Source organism: Pelodiscus sinensis, chromosome 1 (assembly GCF_052426305.1).
Source record: "Pelodiscus sinensis isolate ZL-2025 chromosome 1, ASM5242630v1, whole genome shotgun sequence".
NCBI classification, from domain to species: domain Eukaryota; kingdom Metazoa; phylum Chordata; order Testudines; family Trionychidae; genus Pelodiscus; species Pelodiscus sinensis.
In genome coordinates this window covers 178,812,931-178,839,358 of record NC_143052.1, presented here as the reverse complement: position 1 = coordinate 178,839,358, position 26,428 = coordinate 178,812,931, and the positions used below count along the sequence as shown (strand labels likewise).

Sequence of the window (26,428 nt, the reverse complement as noted above, 5' to 3'; positions counted from 1 at the left end):
TCTCCCCACACTTAGCTCAAAACTGAAGTATACTCCCCCGCCTTGGGATTTTACACCCTACAAATCTATCAGGGTTTTAAGCACTAGAATGTCCTCATTTCAAGAACCTGTGACCAGTGTTAGTGACCTATAACTTTCTTGGGGGAAAATGTAGGGTTTTTTAATAATTGGAACAAAGTGATAGAGAAAATAAAAGCAGTTTTAAACAACAAAAAGCCACCACACCCAGGGTATGTCTACACTACAGAGTTTTGTCAGAAAAACAGCTGTTTTTTCGACAAAACTTGAGAAACGTCCACTCTGCAATTGTGTTCTTCTGCAAGAAAATTGAAAGAACAGAGTTGGTAATCCTCATTCTACTAGGTAGAAGCCTTTTTGCGAAAGAGCTCTTTTGCAACAAGGCGTGTGTAAACGGGGAAGAGGGATTTCTTTCAGAAGAAGAGGAAAGAGGTAAAAGCACAGGTGTCCTGGTGGCCATTCCGTCCATTGCAATCAGAACTTACATGTGAGAGAGTGTCCATTCAGTCTGGATGCTCTCTTTCAAAAAAGCTGATCACTTTTTCGATGCACTTGTGTAGTGTGGATGCTTTCTTTCGGAAGAAGATTTTTCAGAAGATCTCTTCCGATAAAAGCTTCTTCTGAAAGAAGCCTGTAGTCTAGACATAGCCATACTTAATCTTGCATTTCACTACTAATTAAACTAAATAGGGTTTATCCGAGCCATCAACTCCCATTGAAATCAATGAAAGTGGAGGGAATTCAGAAGTTTGTGTAACTGGACCTTAGACTCAGAACATTATTTGATGGAAAAGCACCTACCAATGATTTAGCTAAAGTGTGAAACAGCGTATAAACATTCCATGTCATAACACGAAGTATTCTACCTGCTACAGTTAAAGAAATAAACCAATCCTGTTTTATTGTTAACATGATTATTCAACCTTCACTCTTATTTTAGATTTTGAATCTTAACTCTTAACAGCAATTGCACAAATTTTTCATTAGAATAAATAACACTTTTTCATAGCATCATAACAATGCAGGGCTGGAAGGGACCTTGAGAGGTCAAATCCAGCCCCCTGCACTGAGGCAAAACTAAATTTGCTTGTACATGGTGAAGTCAGTTTAGCTCACAAATTTTTGTTTATATTTTGTAGAGAATAAGCAGTTGAGAAAATAAGGGAGAGCTCAGTGGAATCTTTGAATGTTCAGTTCCTTTGAAAAATCAGAACATTATTTCTTACTCTTAGCAACATTTCTTTCAAATTGCACTGACTATGTGAAAGTGAGTCTAAACTTGCATGAGTCTTTAGGACAGAGATGATGTGCAATTATGTTACACAGAAGCTTGATGTAGAGCATTCACGAAGCAAAATCCTTTTAACTTGTCCCTGGTGGATCAAGCATTCAACCTGTTTGTTTCAGGTCACATTTTCACTGAAGGATGTTTTTTCACAGCCTTGGGGAATATAAAAGCCTGCCATCAGGATAACAAGTTATTCAGCCCATCACCCGTACTTTAGATTTTGAATCTTAAATCTTATGGTCCCAAGTAAAGAGCTTTTGCAGGCTTCTATATTTAGTCTTCTTAGCAACATTTGCAGAGCCTGTGTAGAGAATGGCAATAAGCCATCTGCACATTTGGGAGATATGCCAATTTTTCCACTTCTTTGATTTTTCACTCCTGTCCCATCCCCCAGAGTGACTTAATATGGCCATATAATAGCTAAAGTTGTCTGGCTTTTCAGAAGTGCCCCAGAGTTTTACAATGAGATTTATAGCCTATTTATAATTCTTGTTGCAAGTGCTTTTGCACACAAAAAGTGCTATTTTCCTTTAAACAACTAAACTTGGTTTCCACATCCCTCCTCGGCTATTTCTTCCTCTAGTGTTGCTGAATTTAGCAGATGCTAAAGATGTATAGATACATTACAGGAAAGGTGGAATTCTTACAGTCTCTTCCTGACTTTGACAGAGTGTAATGAAATCCATAAGCTTTTAAGCAGCAATTCAGACAACAGATGATGAAAAATACATCCATTTTCTTATGTTGTCAATAAAAGTACTATGAACTGTTTCTTTCTGGTTCTGCTATAAGCAGTAGCAACAATAGGCAAAACTGAAGAAAAATTAAAAATAGCAGTTTGGTTTCCAGAAAACGTGGAAAAGCCTAAACTACTTTTTATTAATAAACAGTTTTGTTTGAAAAGCAGCAGTTTAGCACATCAGTGAAAGGAAAAGGGAGTCTGGAGGGTCATCTATTGGAAGCATTATTTCTCATAACAGGCACTAATAACTCTATTTTTATCTACCACCATAAACCTACTTCACAGCATTGCTATTTTGCTAAAAGAGATTAACCTAAGTTAGCAGTGAGGAAATAAACATTCACTGGCAGATAAAGGACTCTGAACATTAAAAAGATAGGCTGGTTCTGTCAGACTATGTCTACACTGTAGACTTCTTGTGCATGAAGCTTTTTGCAGAAGAGATATTCCTCAAAAACTTCTTGCACACAAGTGCGTCCACAGTACAAAAGCGATGTGCTTTTTGTGCAAGCGAAGCATCCAGATTGCATGGAAGAAAGCTCTGATTGCTATTGACAGAATAGCCACCAAAACACCTGAGCTTTTTTCGATTGGCTCTTTTTGTGCAAAAATACCCTGTTGACCATCCACAAGAACTCTTGCACAAAAAGGAGTTATTCCTCATAGAAAGAGGTATACCTAAACCGCAAAAAACCCTCTGTTCTTTTGATTTACTGTAAATTTACTTGCGCAAAAAAGTGCTTGAGGTATGGACGTGTTGCAGGTGTGGACCCTTGTAGTGTAGACATAGGTTCATTGATTTAAATCAGAGCAGGATTAAATCCTAAATCCTCCCAGCCCCCAAAACAAGTGGCTGGGGCTGACCGGATTCTACTGTGGTGGAGAAGAAACAAGGACCATCTCCTGCCAACCCCATGTTGGACCCAAACAACCTTGTTCTGTCCCTGCATAGGAAACAGCTGGAGCTGCCCAAAGGCTCCAGCAATGAGGTAAAAGAAGTCAAAATGACAGTTCAGTATCTGCCTTGCCCTGATCAGAGGTGCCTCCTTTCTTAGAAGGGAAGTATTTGGAGCAGCACAGAACCACCAGCGAGGAGGCTAGAGAAATCAAAAGAGACCTCTTCAGCTAGCCTTCTGCCGGTACCTTTACACAAGAACCTTTGTGACCATTGGGGAAATATTTGGATAAGTGCATTGTTGCCTTAATGCCTTTGTATTAAGTAGCCCACTTCTGGTGCATTTACACAGCACCCTTATCTTGAAAGAAGCTACACAATTTAGGCTATGCAAATTGCATAGCTTATTTCAAGGTAATTTTGAAATAGCTTATTTCGAAATTTGGTGCTATCTACACAGCACCAAATTTGGAAATAATCTACTATTCCAACAAGTCCCTTAACCCTTGTGGAATGAGGGTTATAAGGACACCAGAGTAGTGCACCGGTTACATTGAAATATATTTCAAAATGAGTGTGTTTAAAGACACTATTGCTATTTCGGGATACTTTCGGTATCCCGAAATTGCCCCAATGTCAAGACACAGCCTTATAGTAAGTCCCAAGCTCTCTAATGTGGAAAGTTGGTTTTGGGGTAGATAGTGAGAGAGCAGATAAAGGAAATGTTGATGGAGGAGGAGACAAAGGGAATTGTTGAACAAATGAAGCATGTGCCAAACTTTGCCATAGTCATTAGAGCAATAACTCTACAAGGTTAGTATCTCTTTTGCTGAACATCTATAAGAAAATGCCACATCTTAAGGCTCTTGATAAATTTAGCTCATTATTAAGAATAAAGGGAGAATAGCCACACCCATATAATAAATCAATTACTAACAATATATAACTTCTTATGGTCTGTATCAAATTGACCACCTTTCTCTTGCTCCCTGAGTAATATGTGTCATTGCACTTAAAATATAGTACCTGTCTATTTTGCAAGTAAAATATCTAAACAGTAAATGGAAAACTTAGGAGAAAACACATTGTTTTAAAAAATGATCCCCGTGTTACTGAGAATACAGAAAAGGTATTTAAAGTAAGGTTTGAAAAATGCCTCTGTTTTAGAAAAAATATTCTATGAAATTCAAAATGTGCAAACGTAAAACTTTGTCCATTTTCATGTGCTCTTACTTGGCTTTTTGCATTTGTGTTTTTGCTTAAATTTGCTGATTTTTTAAAAGATGTAAACGGTTTATTTTGTGAGTTCAAGAATGAATGAACAATAAGAAATATGATCGTTAAAGGAAAGTTGCTGTTTCTCTCTCTGAATAGCTAGATAAGCAGTGTTGTCTCCGACTACTGTGTTTTTCCATGAGATGTCAGTGAAACAAAAAAAGTCAGTTTTGGACTGGTAAATCTTACAGTTATAGGAGTTAGATATAAGAAAGATCTATTGTGTTATTTAGTTTATCCCCCTGTTCATACCTACAAGATTTTCCCTTATAATACATTTTCAAAATTGTTGATGTAAGCCTGTTTCTTGCTCCAGTTTCATTTAGTACTACCTGTACTTACAAATTTCATATTGTACAATGACAAATAATGACAATTTCTTTACAGCTACAACTTGTGATGGAAAATTTATGTTGACTGGCTCCTCTGGGTCTTTCCACTCTATTAATTATCCAAAGCCTTATAATTCAAATATCGTTTGCCAATGGATTATACGGTAAGCAGCTTCACAACATGTTATTACTTACCATGTATTTGATTGTAAATTGTGCTCATTTCCTCTATATTAGAACTTATTCTTTGTATTCTGCATTCTTTGTTAAGATGTCCATGCAAAATGTAAAATAGAAATTTCTTCCATTTATGTACACAGCTCTCCTTGAAATAAGGAAACTTCAACCCAAACTTCCAAAGTAAAATATGCCATCAGTTTTTTCACTTAAGATATTTGATGCATGAAATTATAGTGCTGGCATGAAGAAGCTTGGGTACTGAATTTCTGGATATGAAAGTACAGTAAAACTCCAATAGTCCGGCATCCAGTTGTCTGGCACTCCCGATAGTCCGGCATCAACTGGAACCCAGAACTGCTCAGGTCAGCCACTCTCATATCCGGGCCTCTGTGAGCCGCATGCAGGCTCACGGTCCGCACCATTCCGCTCACGGTCTCCAGTCCGCTCACGGTCACACAGCGTCCAACCTGCACAGCAGGCCACTGAGCACAGGCAGCTACTTTGGGACCCGGACATTAGGTTGGGGGAGAAGGGGGATTGGGTAACAGCAGGGAGGGAAGGTGTTTGGCTCTGGGGAAGGAAAGGAAAGGGAAGGGGAGCAGGATTGGGTTGAACACGGCATCCCAGCCAGCTCATTGAAATGGCGGCTGCTCAGTGCACATGCCCCAGTGCCTGGAGGGAGACGCGTGGCTGTACCAGTGACTTCAGGACCCGAGCATAAGATGGAGGCAGGGAGATTGGGTTAGGAGAATGCCTCCTGGTACTCCGGCATATCCAGTAATCCAGCACCACCTAGGTCCCAAACGTGACGGATTATTGGAAAGTCTACTGTAGTTGTCTGCTCATGGATAATTTGGATGCTTTGCCACTCAGTTGACTCCCCACACCATAGAACTATTATGTTCATAGCAATAGTTTTGAAAGAGATAACACTGTTGTTGATGAGTGGAATTTTCAGATATGCCTAGGGGAATTAGAGGTACAAGTTTCTGCTAGAAATCAATGAAACTTCTCTTTCCAAACTTTGTTTCAGATTATCAAAGGTTTTTAGGCACTTAACTCCCATTGATTTCAACAGGAGTTATGTGCCTAAATATCTTAAAGAATCTGGGCCTTAGATGCTTCTGAAAATCTACCCAAGTGGGACACTCAAAAGTACTGTCATAGGCAAAGGTTCTTCTTATGGCTTTGTAAAAGTTGGCAGCCTTATGATCCTCATGTACTCAATGAAAGTTCTTAATGTGGGAGCTAGACACCCAAGTCTCACTGAAATTCAGTGTGATTTGGGATTCTAAAATCACACAGACTCCTTTGAAAATCTCAGTCTTTCAGTTCAGGTCTTTAACGTGCCCTTTCAGCTTAGCTAATCAGCATAACATTTAAGTCTCATGCTTTGCTTTTTGTAAACACGTTCATTCCTCTTCAGCTTCTGATACCTTCAGTGTCATTTACTGATAATTGCTGGCAAACACTAATTATCAGATATAGTGAGTATTATATCCTAAGGGTCAGATTTTACCGTCATATGCATGATGACTTTTGCTTCATAGCATGAAGGTTCCCAGAATCTGAAGCATGGTGTAATTGTCTGAATTATGCTACTTCCATGTAGGCTAATAATGGGACAATATGCTAAACTCTTTCAAATGATGCTGTAGAGGTAACTCAACCCTAGAGCACTGGTTCTCATCCAGTGGTATATATACCCAAGGGGGCTGGAAAAGTTGAGAATCACTGTGACAGTGATTTGGTACCAAGATTTTCAAAATTGGGTGGCATCTAAATAAAAAGCTTGAGCACCCCCGAGACTACTCAGTGACATCAATGAAAACTGATAGGTACGCAGCACTTTTGAAAATCATGTGCCTAAAAAAGGGTTTAGGACCCCACACTGTAGCCACCCAATTTAAAAAATATAGTGGTGTTTCATTTATTCTTTAAATACATGGAAAAAATATGGCCCCCATATCCACAACAGATTAAATCAGGCATAAGGCCCCTATCAAAATCAATGAGGTGCTGCATGATTATTATATACTATGAGGTGTCCATCCCAGACAAAGCTTGAAGGGGTTAATGTGACTATGAGAGCTAAGGTGCTGCTTAGGCAACAGCTGGAGGAGGAACCAGGGAGAATGGATTAATTACTTATGGCTCAGCTGGACAGGGACAATCAGGTTCTCTCAGAGGTCCAGAGACCTGAGCCACTTCCAGTTTCTGAGGCCCCTCGCCATAATAAAAATAAAAAATGACAACATGTGAAAATATAATAAGGCACCAAAAAGAGAGAGAGAGACATAATTTGAATATTTTTATATAATAAATGCTTTTCTAGCCTTTTTTTCCCCTGTGCAGATGCACTAGCTATTGAGAAAAACTCTAGTTTTTGCACAATGTCATAGCTGATGTTAAGCATGGGGAGCACATTCAAATGCCCTTGTCCCATAGTTCATTATGGTCTAATCTTGTGCCATCAGAATGACTATATATTTTATTAATATTTACGAACATTTTAATATGACAGAAACTATACCAGTTAACAAAAAATAATCTTTTACCAAATCACATCTCTTATTTGCTTAAATTTGCAGCTCTAAGCTGAGAGTATGTGTCACATTTTGGTCTGATAGGGATGCGCATAAAAGCAAGTTGCAAAACTTGTCAAAAAATTAACAAGTGCATAAATTTGAGGCCACCTTCAACCTTGAGGCCCAAGCCAAATGGCCCTCCTTCTCCTACCTCACCCCACCCTCAGATTTGCCCTAGGGACAGGCAGGATCTGTATAAAGCATAGGAGCTGAGTGCAGAAAGGGGATGCAAGGATGTAGGAAGAAGGAAGGTGTGTTTCGAGGTACAGAGGCAAGTAGCCTATAGCTACTCCCTGGAAGGAGGGAGATATATGGCTGGCAACACAGGGAAATGAGGAAAGCCAGAAGATAAGCAAAGCCTCAGGGAAAAGGCAGTGTGGTCCAGGGTGGAACAGAATTGGTCTGGAACCTAGAACAGAGGAAGGGCCTAGGTTCTCCTACCAGCCACTGCGGAAGTGGTGCAGACCAGGCAGTCGTTAGCAGACTCCCTTGGACAATTTGCCTTGAAAGAGTTGATGTCCTAAGAGCTAAGTCACAAAGAGGAAGCTGCAGCTACTGGAATGATGGGGGCTACAAGTGAAAGAGCCTGCCAGCAATGAGCACAGCTTCTGGACGAACTAATCCCCAGAGTGATGAGGAATAGGTGCCCCAGTGGTGAGTGGTGCCCATGACACCATCCCACAAAGGTCAGACTAGTTTTGAACAAGAATGCTTTCATATTAAGATACTCCCCTGTTGTTAATGTGAATCAAAATCACCTGATCAATTATTACTAACAATAATACCTAGCCCTTACATAGCAGATCTCGAGCACTTTTCTGTCATGAAATGTTGGGCTTGTGCTGCATAGTGAATTGATAGATAAAGGAGCATTACAGATAGCATGCAAACATAAGAGGAATTGTCCTGTATCTTGGGGTTGACCTTTGGATGCCACACACTCCAGGCAAAGGACTTTTAAATGTTCATCTACTATGTCCAACATTACAGTAATGATGCAGCAAATGTGTGTAGTTACATGTTTCTCAATGGGAAAAATAATTGTCTAGTTTTATTCTTCAGTTCTTTGCCTCAGGAAAGTCTGAGCACTTATTGTGAAAGCCTGAAAAGGTCAGCTGGGTATCTCCTAACTCTGGCACAGTCTTCCTGCAGAGTGAAGTTGTTTCTTTAGGGAGTCTTTTGAATTTGGCTGTCAGTGGGATGCATTTTATGTTATTCTTGTTAAAAAAAAACTTTAAAAAAATATCAACCTAAAGCACAATCAGGTTTGATCTTTTCCTATCCTTTCCCTCTGTACTAGGTAAGCAGAAAGCTCAGCAGTGACCCAAATGAAAGACATTTTCCATGCTCCCTTTTCTACTTCTTTCCTGAACAAAGACATAATGTCACCTTTTTTTTTAACTAAAAGCACAAAACTAATGTGACAGCAACAGTGGGATCATTTCCCCTCTATCATATTTAATTACACAAGCAGCCCTTCCCAAGTCTATTTACTTTTTACACCATTCATCATTTTTCATTTGCATAAATATATACATTTCTGTTTCTACCTATGCACAGCCACAAAAGAAAAAAATAATAAAGATTACAAACTGTATCCATGAGTATCAAACCTTGTACAAACCTTGTTCCATGAGTATCTCCTAACTGGTTCTGAGACTGTTGCTTTTTAATCTGTATTTGGACTTCTACTGGGAATCACAACCATAAAAAACAACACAGTATAGTAAAACTCCAATAGTCCGGCATCCAATAGTCTGGCACTCCTGATAGTCGGGCATCAAAAAGGCAAGAGCCTAGTGACTGAGCTTCAGCAAAAAATGAGTCACAAGGTAACAGCGGCAGCAGCTGAACTGAGTGAAAAGGGTAAAAAAGGGTTTAAAAAACTAAAACATTACAGTATACTGTATACAGTATGTACAATAAAAAGGGTTAAGAACACTTTATATACAGTATGTACTGTATACAGTATATACATAACCAGTTTATAGTACCTCCTGATACTACAGCATATCTGATAATCCGGCACCACCTAGGTCCAATAGGTTCTGGGTTATTGGAAGTCTACTGTAATTGAAAAAAAATTAAAAAACAGTGGAGGGTTCTGTAGCACCTTAGAGATGAACAAAAATGTAGATGGTATCATGAGCTTTCATTGGTACAAGACACTTCTTCAGATGACACAGTAATAGATCTATTGGAAAGATGAATAGATTTTGGCAATGAATTTATGACTCTTGGATCAATATATATTTCTGATGGGGAGAATATGGAGAGAATCATTTAGAAAAAGTATGGAGAATGTGATGGAGAAATAGGGTGCAGCACTTGTGATATTGAACTGATACAATTGACTGCTGTATGGTGGTTAGAAATGAAGGTGTACAGCCAACTGATATGTTGGACAACCCCAGTTCTTCTGAATTTAAATTGTTGTTTTGCAACAAGGAGGATGGGAGCATGGACTAGATGACAGATACGGAAATCTTTGCTCTTGTCTGAGCCTATGTCTACACTGCGGGTGTTTTGTGGAAGAGGAAATGCAAATGAAACACTCATTTGCATATCTTGTGCTCTCATTTGCATATCTTCTTCCGATCCTTTTTGTGGAAGAAGGTTTACGGGCTCTTGCGCAAAAGGGTTTTTTCTCAACAAATGGCCCCATCTACACAGGGCTTTTTATCGTAAAAACCTGTTCCGCAAAAAGGATCAGAAGAACATATGTAAAGGAGAGCACAAGATATGCAAATGAGAGGTCCATTTGCATTTCCTCTTCTGCAAAACACCCACAGTGTAGACGTAGCGTGTTATGAATTATCACCATATATACATTTTCCTAAGCATTAAGGCCTTTTAGAACTGTGGCAAAGATAATGAAACTCAAAATCTAACAGCTAGGTTTATTCAATGGTATGAGAAAACTCATAGTTGATGCAGCCTTTTGCAAAGCTATATGGTTGATGGAGCTAAAAAGACATCCCCATTTTCCTGTCAGTGAATGAATGAATGAAATAAATATTTATGTAATGTCAGACACTGATATTATATTACATGCCAGGTACATCAGTGAATATGAAAATTTATTAAATCTATTATTATTATTAAAAAGCACACAAAAGGGAAGTCAACTGTAGGTGACACACCTTTGGGCAAAATAATTCAGAATTTACTGAAAGGGTTTATCGACAGGCAGTATTGTTAGGCAAGAAAGCAGCACTTGTTCATACTGATCTACTTTAGCTTAAGTGATACAATAAGCTTAATGTTTGCGATCAAGCATGCTTATCCTGTCAAGTTAGTGAAATACACCTGTACTGAAAGAGGCAGTAAATAAAATGGAATTGAACATGAACAATGCATTTATAAGGACACTTCATCACAGAGTGGAATAATCAGAAATGTAATTGGTAATATATAATGCATGGATTCAGCTCAGCCATATATTCCAGGATCTCATACGATTTATAGAGTTGTTGTGGAGAACAATAGTTCTTGAACTGATTTTGCATTGTACAATGGACAGTTATAACTAGTTTTAACAGTATTAAAGAATATGGAGGGACTTTGGGTAAATCATATGAACTTAGAAGATTTCAGCATCTAGCGGAGAGTTGCTAAAGAAGCTGCAACGTGAGCAAGCAAAACTGCAAAGGCCAAAGATGCACTGCAAAGGGGTTCACAAAAAACAACAGTCTGCGATTAGTTGCTGCCCAAAGCAAACTAGGTAGTATTTGAAATATGTCTCAAGATGGTTGGACCAACAGCTATGGCCAAACTTGCTGTGTAATAAAGCATAGAAACTGGTGTAATAAAGCATGTTGCATAAAGACACTAAAAAATTCCATTCCCCATTGCAAGAACTACAAAAGCTGAGATCTTGTTCCCTGAGGGGATGATGAGAAAAGACAACTCTCACTTTGGTGGTTCAAATCTTCAGTCATATGGGTGGGTCACTGTCTACTGGTTCATTCTAGCACCGCCAAGAAAAGGGATAAAGTTGAACCATCCAGTAGAAATGGGATAAAAGGGCCCTGTTCCCAATAGAAATGAGATCAAAGTGCCAGTCTCTTTCAGTACATCACTTCCTGAAACTGAAGACATCTGGAACAGATAAGACTAAGGTCCTGGACCAGCCATCAGGAATTTCCTGGTGACATTAAGTATCCATCTCAGATAGAGGTTTTAAACTGAATGTTTCTTTTCCAGAAATTCTGTTTGCCTACTAGCACACTGTAGGGGCTCGTCTACACTGGCCCCTTTTCCGGAAGGGGCATGTAAATTTCACCAGTCGTCGTAGGGAAATCCGTGGGGGGATTTAAATATCCCCAGCGGCATTTAAATAAAAATGTCCGCCGCTTTTTTCCGGCTTTTAAAAAGCCGGAAAAGAGCGTCTACACTGGCCCCGATCCTCCGGAAAAAGCGCCCTTTTCCGGAGGCTCTTATTCCTACTTCAAATAAGAGCCTCCGGAAAAGGGCGCTTTTTCCGGAGGATCGGGGCCAGTGTAGACGCTCTTTTCCGGCTTTTTTAAAAGCCGGAAAAAAGCGGCGGACATTTTTATTTAAATGTTGCGGGGGATATTTAAATCCCCCGTGGATTTCCCTACGACGACTGGTGAAATTTACATGCCCCTTCCGGAAAAGGGGCCAGTGTAGACGTAGCCTAGTAGTGCCTATCTTTTGTTCTGTGTTTGCAAGATGAACACCTACTGTGGATGATAACTGAACTAAAATGTGACCAGTAAGCAAAAATCAGGTGATACAGACATTTTTAGGTGATGACCAAATGAGTCAATTGACCACTCTCTGAAACTAGGTACCTACTTGATAAGGAAGTACATGCTTGTTTGTATATGTGCTTTAAAGATTGTCAGCGTTACAGTGTGTGTCCCTGTTTTCTAATAGATTCCATTAAAGATTATTGTAAAATAACTTTAGAAATAAGAATTTCTGTTGTTTACTAAGATTGTAAAAAATGTGTATTTAGCTACTGTTTCTAATGGTTTCATACTTCCTGTGACGGTCTAACCCCGGCCTACACTCGGGGGGGAGCCACGGCAACAACCCCCCCGGGTAACTCGGGTGGCATGCCCCTGCGGAGTCCCTGCTGGAACGCTGCATTCCCCATGCCCGGCGTGGGGCAGGGACAGGGGCAGGGGCAGGCGACGTTTCCCAGCCATGCCGGCAAGCCCGAGCATGCCGGAGAGGGGGCAAGCTGGCGCATAGCCCCGCCTCCCACACCACAACGTAGGAGGGCCTGCAACATCAGGGGCGGGGCAGACGCCGAAGATGTGAGCCCCGGCGGGGTATTTAAGCCCAGGACCGGGGCCAGAGCAGGGGGAAAGACGCCAGACAGGCGATCCCTCCCACCCCGGCTGAGGAGCAAGTCCTGGATGCTGGAGAAGGACGCAGGCAGACAGGCACAGGCCACCGCTGGGAAGGTAAGGGCCATGAGGTCACGGTCTCGCCAGACCGGCGGGGGGGAGGCTAGGAAGCAGCCCGAGGCAGGGACGTTCTGGCGCCCATGGGCTGACGCATTATGGGGTGGGACCCCGTTAGCCAGGTAAGGGCTAAAAGACCCAAACCCTTAGGGCCCTGGGCTGGGACCCGGTGAAGAGGGAGGGCCCGGGTCCCCCTAGCCTCCATTCCCCTCCCTCAGTTCCTTGATTTAACTGAGCTGTATGCACCACAAAAACTTACGGATGGCGGGCTCGCAGGGCCGTAACCCCGACGTGGGAGGGTTGCGCTATCGCGCCCGAACTAAAAGCCGTCACACCCCAAACTAACTTACAGACGGCGGGCACACAGGGCCGTAACTCCAACGCGAGAGGGTTAAGTGCTCGTGCCCGAATTAGAAGCCATCACACTGCCTTTGAATTGTTGTTGTATATGGACCCAAAATGAGACCAAACATTTTCATTCTGCACCCAGTCTATATAATTTGTCATAAAGTATTGAATTTGTAAAATGGGTAGGAGTGTTAGTTAGATCCTAGGACTAATATAATTCATTGGGAAATAGGTAATAAGGGTTGACTGCTATAGATCCATTGGGAAGGAGATGTTGGTAAATTGCTATAATAATAACTAACCAAACTGTATTGTGATCCCACTTCGGATTGGTTTCCCCTTTATATTATCTCATGTGATAACAAAATGATAGAGGCCCCATGCTGAGGGACTCCTGGTCAAATATCTAAACTTCACCTTCCCAAGATAATAATTAAGGATACATATTATTTTCTAATGTAGATTAATTTCATTCTGAAAACCTGAATATCAACCATTTTATCACTAGTTTTGTCTTTCTATATGCTCAAGAGTTAATTGCTGCTGGTAAGAATTTTTAATAAGACTATATAAAATTAAAATTAATCTCTCAAATCCATTTCTTCAATTAAGTTATCAAAATTTAAATATACCCTAAATTGGTGGTATGGATAATCAATTAAGCAGTTGCTTAACTGAGGTGTGTTTTTATATCCTATCCTTCTTAAAGTTTCCATTGTTGCAGAGGCTTCCCGTCTTTTCTCTTGTGCTCACATACAAAGAGTAATGCTTCATCTAAAATTTCACCAAGATTATCACAGATTAGAAAAACTGATAATTCAGTTCCCATAACCGTTCTGAATTATCCATTAAGCAGCCTTTATACACCTCGTTTATTTACTACAGACAAGGAAAAGTCCAAGAGAATATAATAATCATATAATCTTCCCTTTTTTTCTTTTCTTTTTTTATTTGGTTATATTAGCACGAATCATGGATTATCAATTAAACTAAACTTCACTTCCTTTGATACCCAACAATACACAGACATTTTAAACATTTATGAAGGTACAGGACCAAGCAAGATTTTAAGAGGTAAGGCAGACATTATTATTTGAGACTGCCAACGGGGAGGGCAAAGGGAGCAAATGCCCTTGTGCCCGGTAATCTAAAGGACCCAGAGCCCCAGGCCCTTTGAGTCACTACCAGAGTGTCACATGGTTCTCTCTGACGGTTCTAAGGTCTGGAAGAGCTACCATGGTGCACTCCAGGCAGTGATGAAGGCTGGCTGTCCCTGGACTCACCTCTTCCTACAAGAAGCATGGGACCACCCCCCACTTTCCCATGGTCCCAGAGTGGCTATTGGCTCCCTGATCAAATATATTCAAATAGTTGTCCAGATTAAGTTTTTTCTCTGAAGATTTCTAATCTAAATATATTTTCTTACTCATTTAAAGTAACTTGCTAAATGTTGCTCTAAGAAGAGAGTACATTTTATTGGGCTTATGGGCTAAATAAATCAGAATATCACCATGCATACTATTTACCATTGTGTCCCATTTTAAAGAAGTGGGATTCCACCATTATTTTTCCTAAATAAACCTATTTAAGTAACTTCTATTTTTTATGAGAAGTTTGATACATCTTTAGGGGAAATGTTGGGAGGTTTCCTTTTCATTAGAATCTTATTTGCTTTTATGTTATATTTCGTACTTTTATGAATTGTGCAGGGAAATAAAATTACAAAGTAATCACAATGTATTTTAAGTTCTTTGATTCTAAAAATACAAGTATTAATTACCAAACCATGTAGGTAAATTCAAATAATGAAATCAAGTATTCAAACTTCTGGTGTTATGGCTTTTGAGCATGCGCAAACTCCAGAAAATTTACAGGGAATAAGTATGGAGCTGAAGAGCTAATATGCAAATAGTTAGATATTACAAAATATAATTAAAGCATAACCATAGTTTAATTGTAGTCATTATATAAGAAAATGTATTTTGTTCACAAGCTGGCATCTGTGCTAAAGTTAAAGTTGGAAGGATGTGCAGATTTGAGGACAAAGCTTTACCTCATAAAAGAATTATATTTTAGCTAATTACAAAAATGCTTATTTTTGCTTTTTAGACAGTCATCACTTCTGTAAAGAGAGATTTATTTAGAATTGAAAAAAATAGCCACTCTCTTTTTATAATAGCACCACTCACTTTAGGTGACATTGAATTGCCTCAGGTAGCTGACAGTTATTTATGTATGTATGTATTCATTCTTAGCTTCGCTCTGGGGGACAAATCCTGGAACAGTTTACATTTTTTCTGATGAGGCTACAGCAGAGTTTATTACAGATTATTCTGAAAATTATAATGGATTCAATGCAACATATACCACATTTCATACCAGTGAACTAAGCAGTAAGTGTCTTGTCCTTTTGTTATTTCTCAACAAAAAAATAAAAAGTGGAGATGGTGAGAGCAATGAATGGATACATTTTATGGCTCAGTCCTGCAACTGGATCCATATTTGTGGACCTTTGTGCTTCTTCAAAGCTCCATTGACCAGTATCTATGTAGCCTATGAGGAACTGGTTGTAGTATTCTGTATATTATAAGTTTAATACAAATTAAAGCCTGGTTTACATTTTTAGAAAATATGTCATAAAATATATATAAGAACTGGCAATACAAAATCATTGAAATTAATTCCCATTTCCTCTTCAGTATCTGCTCACATTTGGGGTGAATTAAATGGTGGAGTTACTGATGTTTTAACTCATTACAATGAATTATGGTCCTAGAACTGTTAAAGTCAATAGAGGAATATATCAGCTTCAATCAATAGATATATATTGGAAGAAAATCTGAATGTAGCCAATCTGTTTGTGACAAATGAAGGACAACATGAGTTAAGTTTAAGTGTTTCCAGATAGTCAGGAGAAAATTTAGGCATAGGCTGAACAGGTGGTTGTTGTCTATGATAGCATATTTTGAGTAATGGGAGTGACCCTGGGGGAGATTACGGTAAGACAAGGCCACTGGCTGGCCAACATTCTTGTGCTCTAGAAACCTTGCAAAAGTTGTGAGTTGCAGTAGAAAGCATGGTGGCTAGAAGACAAGAGTCCCTTCCTACTGAACAAGATATTGTGGGAAAGAAAAAGAATTTGGAAGCCAGAAGGAGTGAGTGGAAAGCAGCCTGCAAAAGGAACGATGCCGGAGTGGACACAAGGAATGGATCATTGTTGACCTATGGAGCATCAAAGGAATTCTTAACAAAGAATCCTAGGACATTTAGGGATCAACTTCATGGATATACTGACATCCACTGAAGAGTTTAGGATTGTGAGGCAAACATATACAGGTTGGACCTCCCTGGTCTGGCACCCTGGCAACCTGACTGATACCACATGAGGGAATTTGCTAGTCCATGGAGGTCCTCTGCTGCTGGCCCCCAGTCCACCTCCAGCTCAGTTTCTGGCCCCAAAAGGTCACCCTATGGCTGGCCACAGCCAGGCTCCTTGCTGCTGACCCAGGCTTAGCTGGCTGCTGGGCTGACATGCCCCCAGCACCCCAGCTTGGATCCTGCTGCCCCAGATCTAGCGCCCTTGCCAAGCTGCCTGACTGTAGGGGCCACAGCCCCTCTGCTGCACTGCAGTGATGCCGTGGCCCAAAATCCTTGCTGGGTTGCCGGGCTGCCATGCTGCCTTGCCCCGGCTCCCCAGCTGGGCTGCCACTGTCTAGGCATTGACTCATCTGCCAGGCTGTTGGGCTGCCACAGCCCCCCACTCCCTTGCCAAGCCCCACTGTGCTCCCAAAGCTCCCAGCTGCCCAACTCCCAGCCATTGGGCTCTCTGGCTCAGGAACATCGGTGATTCTGTGGAACCACAGATGTTGCCAGGCCAGCAAGACACAGTTTAGGGAATTTCAAACTGTACACGGTTTCAACTTTATAATGTTTCTTCTGAGGGAAGTGAATCAAAAATGGTCATATGTTGCAGTCCTCCTGGATACTCATACATTCTAACTCTTATTTTTTCATAGCAATTCACAGTTTTATATGTTGATTAAATCATTAGTCTTACGTTCTTATTTGATATTCACAGATAATGAGAAAATTAACTGCAATTTTGAGGATAGTTTTTGTTATTGGAGTCAAGATTTAGAAGATGATGGTGAATGGGAGAGAATTAGTGGTCCTACTTTTCCTTTTATGTCTGGCCCTGATTATGACCATACGTATGGCAACTTGTCAGGTAAGAACAAATACAAATCACCCTTTGTGACTGTTATGACAAAGAGTTTAATAGAAGGAACATCCAAATGAAAAAAGTGAATTTTAAGCAGAGAGAGAATATTCATGGTCTGGAAATTTTGAAATCATCATTATTAAAACTCATCCCTGAAAATTGATTCTGAAGTTTATGCTTATTCAAAGGGAGAACATATAACCTGTCAGCCCAATCAATGCTAGTCAATGTAGTTTGAATTTCACTTTAAATGGTCAAAACAAACTGTTTGTCAGACTGAGAATTATTCAAAATTTATCCAGCTATGATGAATTAAATACAGAAAATTGCAATCTGTTGAAATACTGGTTACTTACAGAAGAAGAAACAAATTTGCCAAATACATTATTTAGTATAAAGTATTCATCTGGCTGTAGTACATACATGTTCACTCCCTAAGCCATCTTAAGACCAGTATATTATTTTCACTCTCAAATCTTGCAAAGCAAAGCAGCTGCAAGAACATGACAGTCATTTAGTACATTTGGATCTGATTTTCAACTCTGAATTTTTCATGTATTGTAGATTTTTCCTGTTGCACCTCACTAAATATGAGTGGACAGTTCTTATGTGCAGTAGTGCCATTATTTCAACATATTTCTACTACTTCTGTTTGATATAAACATATGATGACAAAAAATAGGGGAGTGTTAAATAATGAAGAGGACTGGTTATTGATGCAGAGCAATTTGATATGCTTAATAAGCTGGACTCAAGCTATATGAACATAAGAATAGCTATATTGGGTCAGACCAAAGGTTCATCTAGCCCAATGTCTTTTGACTGTGGTCCTGCCAGGTATCCCAGAGGGAATGAACAGAGCAGGTAATCATCAAGTTTTTTAAAGTCCTGACTGGGAAGATTTAGTTGGGGTTGATCCTGCTTTGAGCAAAGGATTGGACTAGATGACCTACTTAAGGTCATATGGGTAACTGTTGCAGATATCTGTCATAAGGGTAGACTTTAATTCATTCACTATAAATCCAATAAGTGAAATCCTTCTCTGCCTGGTGAAACTCCCACTGACTTCAATGGGCCAGGTTTTCACCCTTCGTCAGTCATTGTGCAGATTAAGGATCCATTAAAATAAATGTTTTAAAACTACTGTTTGCCAATGAGCATAACTTCACATTTTCACCTGCTATTATGACATTCCCCAGCCTTCCCACATATTTAGCTCTATGTGCAGTTAGCACTGTTGCTTATGATATTTTTTGCTAACCAGATTTTTATTGACCAAAATTATTTAATGTCATCCTCAACCTTCATTAACTTGATACCAAATGAAAGGTTTTTATTGTTTTATAGGATTTTATATTTCAACACCCATAGGATTTACAACAAGACAGCAGAGAGTTCGACTTTTTAGCTTGCCTTTAGTTCCGGCATCAGATCCATTCTGTCTAAGTTTTTGGTATGTTATAAAATATCTGCAAGTTACATAAGAATGAAATCATATGAAAATGTATTTTGTCATAAATCATTTGATTAATTGAGTCAGCAATCTGGCTTGAATTGATTGGTTTGAATAATTAATGTAATTAATGTACTTAATTAATTGGGTCTACAACCTAGCCCAACCATGCAGCAGCAGTACAGTACAGTTCTGCAAAGAATTTGGGTTTCCATAACAAACTAGAGATTCCTGTGGTGGAATCCTGGTCCTATTACAGTATAGTCAATGGAAATTTTATTGCAAGTTTCTGTCTCTGGTGCCATAAGAAATTACAATATAGACGTTGATCCAAAGCACACAGAAGTTTTAGGTGGTCTCTCATTGACCAAACAGCAAGCAGTCCTGTGGCACCTTAGGTGTGTCTACACTGCAGCGTTAGCTCAAAATAAGCTACGCAATTTGATCGACATAAATTGTGTTCCTTATTTCAAGTTTATTTCAAGATAGTCTATTTCAAAATTTGGTGATATTTACGCAGCACCAAATTATGAAATAGACCGCTATTCTGACAATTCCCTTAATCCTCATGGAACAAGGTTTACCAGGACATCGGAATATCATGCCCATTATTTCGATTACATTTCAAAATAACAAGTGTGCTGTCAAGATGCAGAAAATGCTATTTTGCGATATTGGAAGTATCCTGAAATAGTGCCACAGTGTAGACATACCCTCAAGGATTAACAAATGTATTGGGTCATGAACTTCCATGGGTAAAACCCACGTCATCAGATGCGTTGAAGTGGAAATTACAGAATTTGGGGCATATATAACAGCAAAAAGAAGTTACTGGTCAGTTCTAGGACCAGTGTTAATGAAGCTAGTTAAGTCTGGATGGATGTGTCTCATTCACAGTATTTGATGTGGAGATGCAAATATCAAAGTTGGAGAAATTGCCTTTGTAGCACATTAACCAGTTAAGACATTTATCGAAGCCTAAATTGATGGCATTGAACTTGTAAATGAACTCCAGTTCATCTGTCTCCCTCTGTAATAGGGTGATAAAATTGTTTTGTTAAAGGACACATCCACCTTGGGATGTATTAGCATGGGTGTCTTAAGCAACACATAAAAAGTAATTCCACTCCACTGTGTGTTGCTTAAAACTCAACTGAAATATTGTGTCAAGTTCTAGGCACCTCATTTCAGGAAAGATGTGGAGAAAGTCCAAAATGATTTAAGGTCTAGAAAACAAGGTCTAAGGGCCTATGAGGGAAGATTGAAACAATTCAGTTTGTTTAGTCTGGAGAGGAGGAGGCTGAGAGGAGGCATGGTAACAGTTTGCATGTACATAACAGGTTATTATAAGAAGCAGAAAGAAAAATTGTCCTCTTTAACTTTTGAAGATCCTTTCTAGCTTTGAAATTTCTGACTTATAGAAAAAGTAGTAATAATAATATTGACCAAAATTTTTCCACTTAGAAAATCAAACTTCCGAAACTTTTACACTCATTTGTTTGGATTTTTGCAGCAGAGTTTCTCTTGGTTAAAATATCAAGATATTTTCCATAAATTAGCAAATATAACACGCATCCATATATAACAAGCACTCATGTATTACCCACAGCTTTTCTATCATGTTTAAAAAAATATTAGATTACCCGCGGATGCACTTAACCCTCAGAGACTTCTGCTGCCTTCATAAAAGGTGGTCTTTGGTATGGTTGCCATTTGCTAGCTATAAAGATCGAAGATTATGACATCACTCGATAATACTGGATTTTTTTTATACTGGTAATGACCACAGCTGAGGCCACTGAGCAATAAGCACTACCCTATTACCGATATATGACATACCAACCACAACGTTTTAAAACTTCTTCAATTTATAACAAATATAGTCCAACAAAATATTTGTAAAGATGCCTAAGCATATACAGCCAATTTTAAATGATCTATTGTTACATATGCAAAAGAAAATGGCAATAGAGTAGCAAACAGAAAATTTTCTGTTAATGAAAAGTCTGTTCATGAGTGGAGTAAAGAAGAAGCGGAGATTGAGAAATTAAATCCTTGCAAAATAGTGCACCGAGGAAAGAAAGCCAAGTGGCCAAATCTAGAAGAAAACCTGGTGAAGTGGGTTCTTGCACAGATAGCCAACATGCGGTGTTAACAGTAGCCATAAAGCTCAAGGCTCGACTTATGGCTATGGAGATGAAAATCGATGATTTTCACGGAGGCTCAAGTAACTCAGTTTACAAATTTATGAGATGAAACAACCTTTCAGTTCAAGCACGGACAAGTGTTGGGCAACGGCTTCCTGACGAATGGGAGAAGAAGATAGATGATTTCAAAGATTTTCAGCTGGGCCTGAAACCAAATAACGTCATTAACATGGACTAGGTGCCCATGTCTTTTGATAGACTTACAACTCAGTCTGTTGCAGCAACTGGAATGAAGACAGTCGGTGTAGCAACCACTGGCCATGAACACACCTGTTTACGGTCATATTGGCATGCACAGCAGATGGTGAGAAATTAAAACCGATGGTAATTTTTAAGAGGGTGATGATGCCTCGAAAAACTACCAGCCGGTGTTTCTGTGGTCTGTAACGAAAAGGGCTGGATGAACACTGAGGTGATGAAGACGTGGACAGACAGCTGCTTTCGTGCATGAAAAGGCGGATTTTTTTAATCCCAAATCTCTGCTACTTTTAGATGCTTTGGCCGCCCGTAAAACTTCGGTTCAAAAACGTATCATCGCCGTGGGAGCACATATCACCATAATTCCAGGTGGACTGACCTGCAAGTTGTAACTGCTTGATGTCAACCACACATTCAATTGCTTCATTTGTGAGGAATGGGACAATTGGATGACAAACAGGGAGAACATCTTCACTCCAGCAGGTCAACAACACCGTGCAACTTACATGGAAGTTTGCAAATGGGTATTGGCAGCTTGGGAAAGAATAATACTGACTACAGTACTATTCGCAATGGATTCTGTAAATGTGAAATTCTTCTGAGAGTCAACTTGTCTAGCTCTGAATCTGACTACAAGAGTGAATCTGACACAGCATCACAGACCTCAACCGTCACCGAGGCACGCCTAGCTGAAGTTATGGATTTTTTCAAGACAGCAAGTATGATGAAAGTTTGAAAACTCAGACGCTGAGGAGGATGCTGTTAGTTATGACTCAAGTGATGCAGAATAAACTTATTCAGCATGCAGCATGTACTATTTATTTTATAACAATACGTAGAATGGATTTTTTTTAAACTGCAATATCATATGTATTAATATTTTTTTAGTAGCTTTACAGTAAATAATGTTTTAACTTTTATTGTATTTTAGTAAATACAACAACACTACCGCTCTTATTAAATTTAATTATTATTAAATTGAAGATGCTGATTTTATTATGTTGGTCTTGTCTTCTTTTACTATGAGGAAAAATCAACTTGCAAAAGACGCAGACATGTATACCTCAAGGGGGGAGGGAGACCGTGGTTGGTAAAAACATGGACAATCCGCAGGTTATATTCGCTAATTCACAGTACATTACAACTAAATTTCTAGTCTATAATGTCTATTTTTCTGGAAGAAGTACACACATAAAAAAGTCTCTAATCTATAGCTCTAGCTTGAATGTTTTAAGTTGAAAGGGGGGAAAACCCATTATGAAGCCATGAAACTTAAAACCTCATTTTATAATCCCATTTTAGGTTGTTGAGCTTTCACATGCCATTTCGGGAGAGTGGGGTGGGGGCAGCAGCTGGGCATACCAGGATGTAGCATGCTTTTCTTCCTGTTCCCCTGACTATCAGGGCTCATCTAGACAACGCTGACGTTTCGAAAGAGGATGGAATTTGCATATCTTCTTCTGATCTCACTTTGGAAAGATCCACTTTCAAAAGTGAAAGTAGATGGGACGTGGTTTTTTCAGCAATCCCACTTTTTTTGAAAAGCTGATCTTCCTCAAAAAATGAGGTTTACATGGTTTTTCAAAAGGGTGGGGTTGCTGAAAAAATGCGTCCCAACTACTTTCACTTTCAAAAGAGACATCAGAAGAAGATATGCAAATTCAGTTCATGTGGAATTTGCATATCCTTTTTCGAAGCTTCAGCGTAGTCTCGACATAGCCTCAAGGGTCGAGGGGAAAGTCCTTGGATTCCGTGAATTACTCCTCTGCCCCCTCCCTTCACCAGCTAGAAGTGAGAGGCACACGTGGGTGCTGTCCCCTCCACCCCCGCCCCGCTCTTCCGAAATGGGGCCTTGGCTAGAAGTCTGGTGACACAGGAAGGATACCGTCACAATCAAACTGTGTTTAGAATTACATTTATTAGAGCCTGAATGAGATATTACTTCGATACCCTGTGTTGTGGGAATTTTCAAACAGCTATGGGATATTAGAAACAAATTTCCAAACTATATTGGGTGAAAATGCTTCGAACATTTTAATTTTTGACCTATCTTGACTTCATAAAGCTATTTATGCAATGAAAGGCTTGAAGGAGTATTTTCAGTATGATATTTTTTTTTATTCACTCATCTGGATGAATTCCAGTCTAATATTTTTTGCTGTTTCCCCTCCAGGTATCATATGTATGGTACTAACGTTTATCGCTTCAGTATTAAAATCACGAATAGCAATAACATGGAAAAGACCGTTTTCCAGAGAGAAGGAAACTATGGAAACAACTGGAATTATGGACAAGTAACCTTAAATGAAACATCTCATTTTAAGGTTTGTTTAGATATTAATGTTATTACTTTTAGCTAACTCTCACTTTATTTTCCAACAACTTTTGGAACATGTTTGCAATATTCTGCATCTGCAGAAGTAATATCCTCTGTTTTTCCACTAATACTTATTGTCAAATACTTATTAATATGCAGAAGACTGGATCTTCAGAACTAGTCTGTGCATTTTCTAGAGTTTAAATTGTTCTTATTGATATAGTAGTACAGCGAGACTTACTGCTGACTAAGGACAGCCAACTTTATCTCTAAAGAAAGCTCTTTGTCACAACAAGAGAAATCTGAGGATGTATCTAAATCCGATTATAAATTGAAATACCTTGTAAATGATCAAAATATGAAATATTTGTCCCTAATAAGATTCAAAGCAGAAACTTGAGATTCCCAAATAGACCATCCAATTAAGTACATAATTACAAATTGGAATTTACTTTCAAAAGGATTTTTTTATATCCAGCTGGATAAAAGAATGACTGTACTTACATCATAAATCAAAAAATTATTCTATAAAGCTGTATCTACACTACGCACATTGATGCTGTTGCAGTCGATCTTCCAGGGTTCAAATTAGCGAGTGCAGTGAAGACTCATTAATTCAAACTGAGAGGGCACTCCTGTTGGTGCTAGTAGTCCTGCTCTTCATGAGGACTAAGGGAAGCCAATGGGAGTGTTCGCTCCCATCAACTTTCTGCTGTATGGACAGCTTGAAAACACTATTTAAGGTCTTACTCTAGCTGTGTAGTTAACGCAGCTAGAGTTGCATATTTTAAGTCGACTTTTCCCTTCAGTGTAGACATGGCCTTTGAGAACTACAGTTGGCAATTCCTTCAGCTATTCTGGATTGAACAGCAAATTCATTCCATAAGTATTAGGTATGACCCATCTAGTTGTGGTGGTGAAGATGAGCAGTCATTCGAACAAAACTGCTGCCAGAGAGGAATGCTAAGGACTGCAATTACCATTTAGCAAACATATGCTTCTGTAGAATAGGTATGGTCTGTTTTCAGGAAAGCTGGGTTTCCTTATAACACCAAGAAGAATATCTCATTTGGCTGTTTAGATCACCATCATTTAATGTTTGGTAATAGGTCTGCTGCACATTAATAGTAAGTCTGAGGTACAATAACAATAGATTCTCTTCTGTTTAAATTAATGCAGCTCTTTAGCAATCAAGGGAGCTAAGTCAATCAAAGTCAGCAGAGATTTTGAACATAGTAATTTCAGATTCTCTATGGGGAAACTTCATAATAATAGATAATAAGCTTGTATTGTGTATTCAGTGACATAACTCATTTGATACGTAGGGGTAAATAAGTAGATCTCTCCATTTCTAAGCATGAACAACAATTTACTCTTGTGTAGTACTGTTTCACAAAGTTTTCTAGCAGGGAATTATCTCTTGCCATTAGTGACCCACTTAGAATGGAAGACAGAGCAGCAATTACAGTAGAAATTTAAACAAAAAACACATGAAAGAAAGGGAAATTTATTCAGAAAGAACATTTGGTTAGATAATTTACCATTATATTCTAAATTTGTGTTTTCCATTAATTTCAGGTGATTTTTGATGCATTTAAAAACCCAGGTCTGAGTGATATTGCTCTAGACGACATTGGCCTGACAAGTGGAAAGTGTAAGGAAAGTATTTATCCAGAGCCAACTTTAGTTCCAACAACCACTACTCCATCTCCACTTCCCAGTAAGTCAGTTTAAAAGTAAAGTATATATTTACTTTCTATGAATATATTTATCTTAAAACATTTTCAGCTGCTTAATTACTTAGATGTGTGTCTGTAGTTACAAAGTAAGGATCAAAATCTAAGCGGGCATGTATCAAAGCACTGTGGACATGCATAGCAATACACTAATTTAAACTAGTTGAGGATGAGGACCTAGATTTTGAAAGTACAGGCAGTCCCCAACTTACGCGGATCCGACTTATGTCGAATCCGCACTTACGAACGGGGCTTTTCTCGCCCCGGAGCTCACAGGCGGCGGGTCGCCACCCGTGTCCTCCGGGGTGAGAAAAGCTTCTCCTGGTCTCCCTGGTCTGCTGGGGGGGGGGGGTCCAGCAAAGCCGCTGGACCCCCCCAGCAGACCAGGGACACCCGAGCAAAGCCGCCGCCTGGGCGGCTTTGCTCCCGGGCAAACAAGCAAAGCCGCTCAGGCGGCGGCTTTCCTCTGGTGTCCCTGGTCTGCTGGGGGGGTCCAGCGGCTTTGCTGAACCCCCCCAGCAGACCAGGGGAACAGGAGCAAAGCCTCAGAGCACGCCAGCAGTGGGACAGCCGCGGCACGCCTGGACTGTCCCGCTGCCCGCGTGCTCTGTGGCTTTGCTCCGCGTCTCTCAGGTCAGCAGACCAGGGAGACGAAACAAAGCCTTGGAGGACTTGGGCGGTCCCGCCACCCCCGTCTCCCTGGTCTGCTGGGGGGGGGGGGTGCAGCTAGTGCCCCCCCCCAGCAGACCAGGCTTTTCTTGCCTACCCCTGGGGTAGAGCAGCTGGGGGCTGCCTGGTTGGTCCTGCAGCGCTGCTCCGGACCAACCCAGCAGCACCCCAGCTGCTCTGCCCCAGGCATCCTGATTCAGCCGCTGCTAGTCAGTTTCAGCAGTGGCTGAATCAGGACGCCTGGGGCAGAGCAGCTGGGGTGCTGCTAGGTTGCTCCAGTAGCGCCGAGGAGCCGCGCTACTGGAGCAACCCAACAGCACCCCAGTTGCTCTGCCCCAGGCGTCCCCAAGTCAGCTGCTGCTGAAACTGACCAGCGGCTGACTACAGGAAGCCCGAGGCAGAGTTGCTCTGCCCCAGGCTTCCTGGAATCAGCCGCTGATCAGTTTCAGCAGCAGCTGACTTGGGGACGCCTGGGTTTCTTAAGTCGAATCTGTATGTAAGTCAGAACTGGCATCCAGATTC

General features: G+C 40.0%; 1 protein-coding gene across 1 annotated transcript in view; it reads left to right on the top strand.

The window, feature by feature from the left end:
- Positions 1-26,428, top strand: part of TMPRSS15 (transmembrane serine protease 15) — a 92,873-nt gene that overhangs the window by 19,585 nt on the left and 46,860 nt on the right. Inside the window, exons 7-13 of the mRNA XM_006128840.4 lie at positions 4,606-4,714; positions 14,069-14,178; positions 15,360-15,497; positions 17,183-17,332; positions 18,674-18,779; positions 23,358-23,508; positions 25,080-25,221. Coding sequence (XP_006128902.3) covers positions 4,606-4,714; positions 14,069-14,178; positions 15,360-15,497; positions 17,183-17,332; positions 18,674-18,779; positions 23,358-23,508; positions 25,080-25,221 — 906 coding nt within the window. The remainder of the gene's footprint in view (positions 1-4,605; positions 4,715-14,068; positions 14,179-15,359; positions 15,498-17,182; positions 17,333-18,673; positions 18,780-23,357; positions 23,509-25,079; positions 25,222-26,428) is intronic.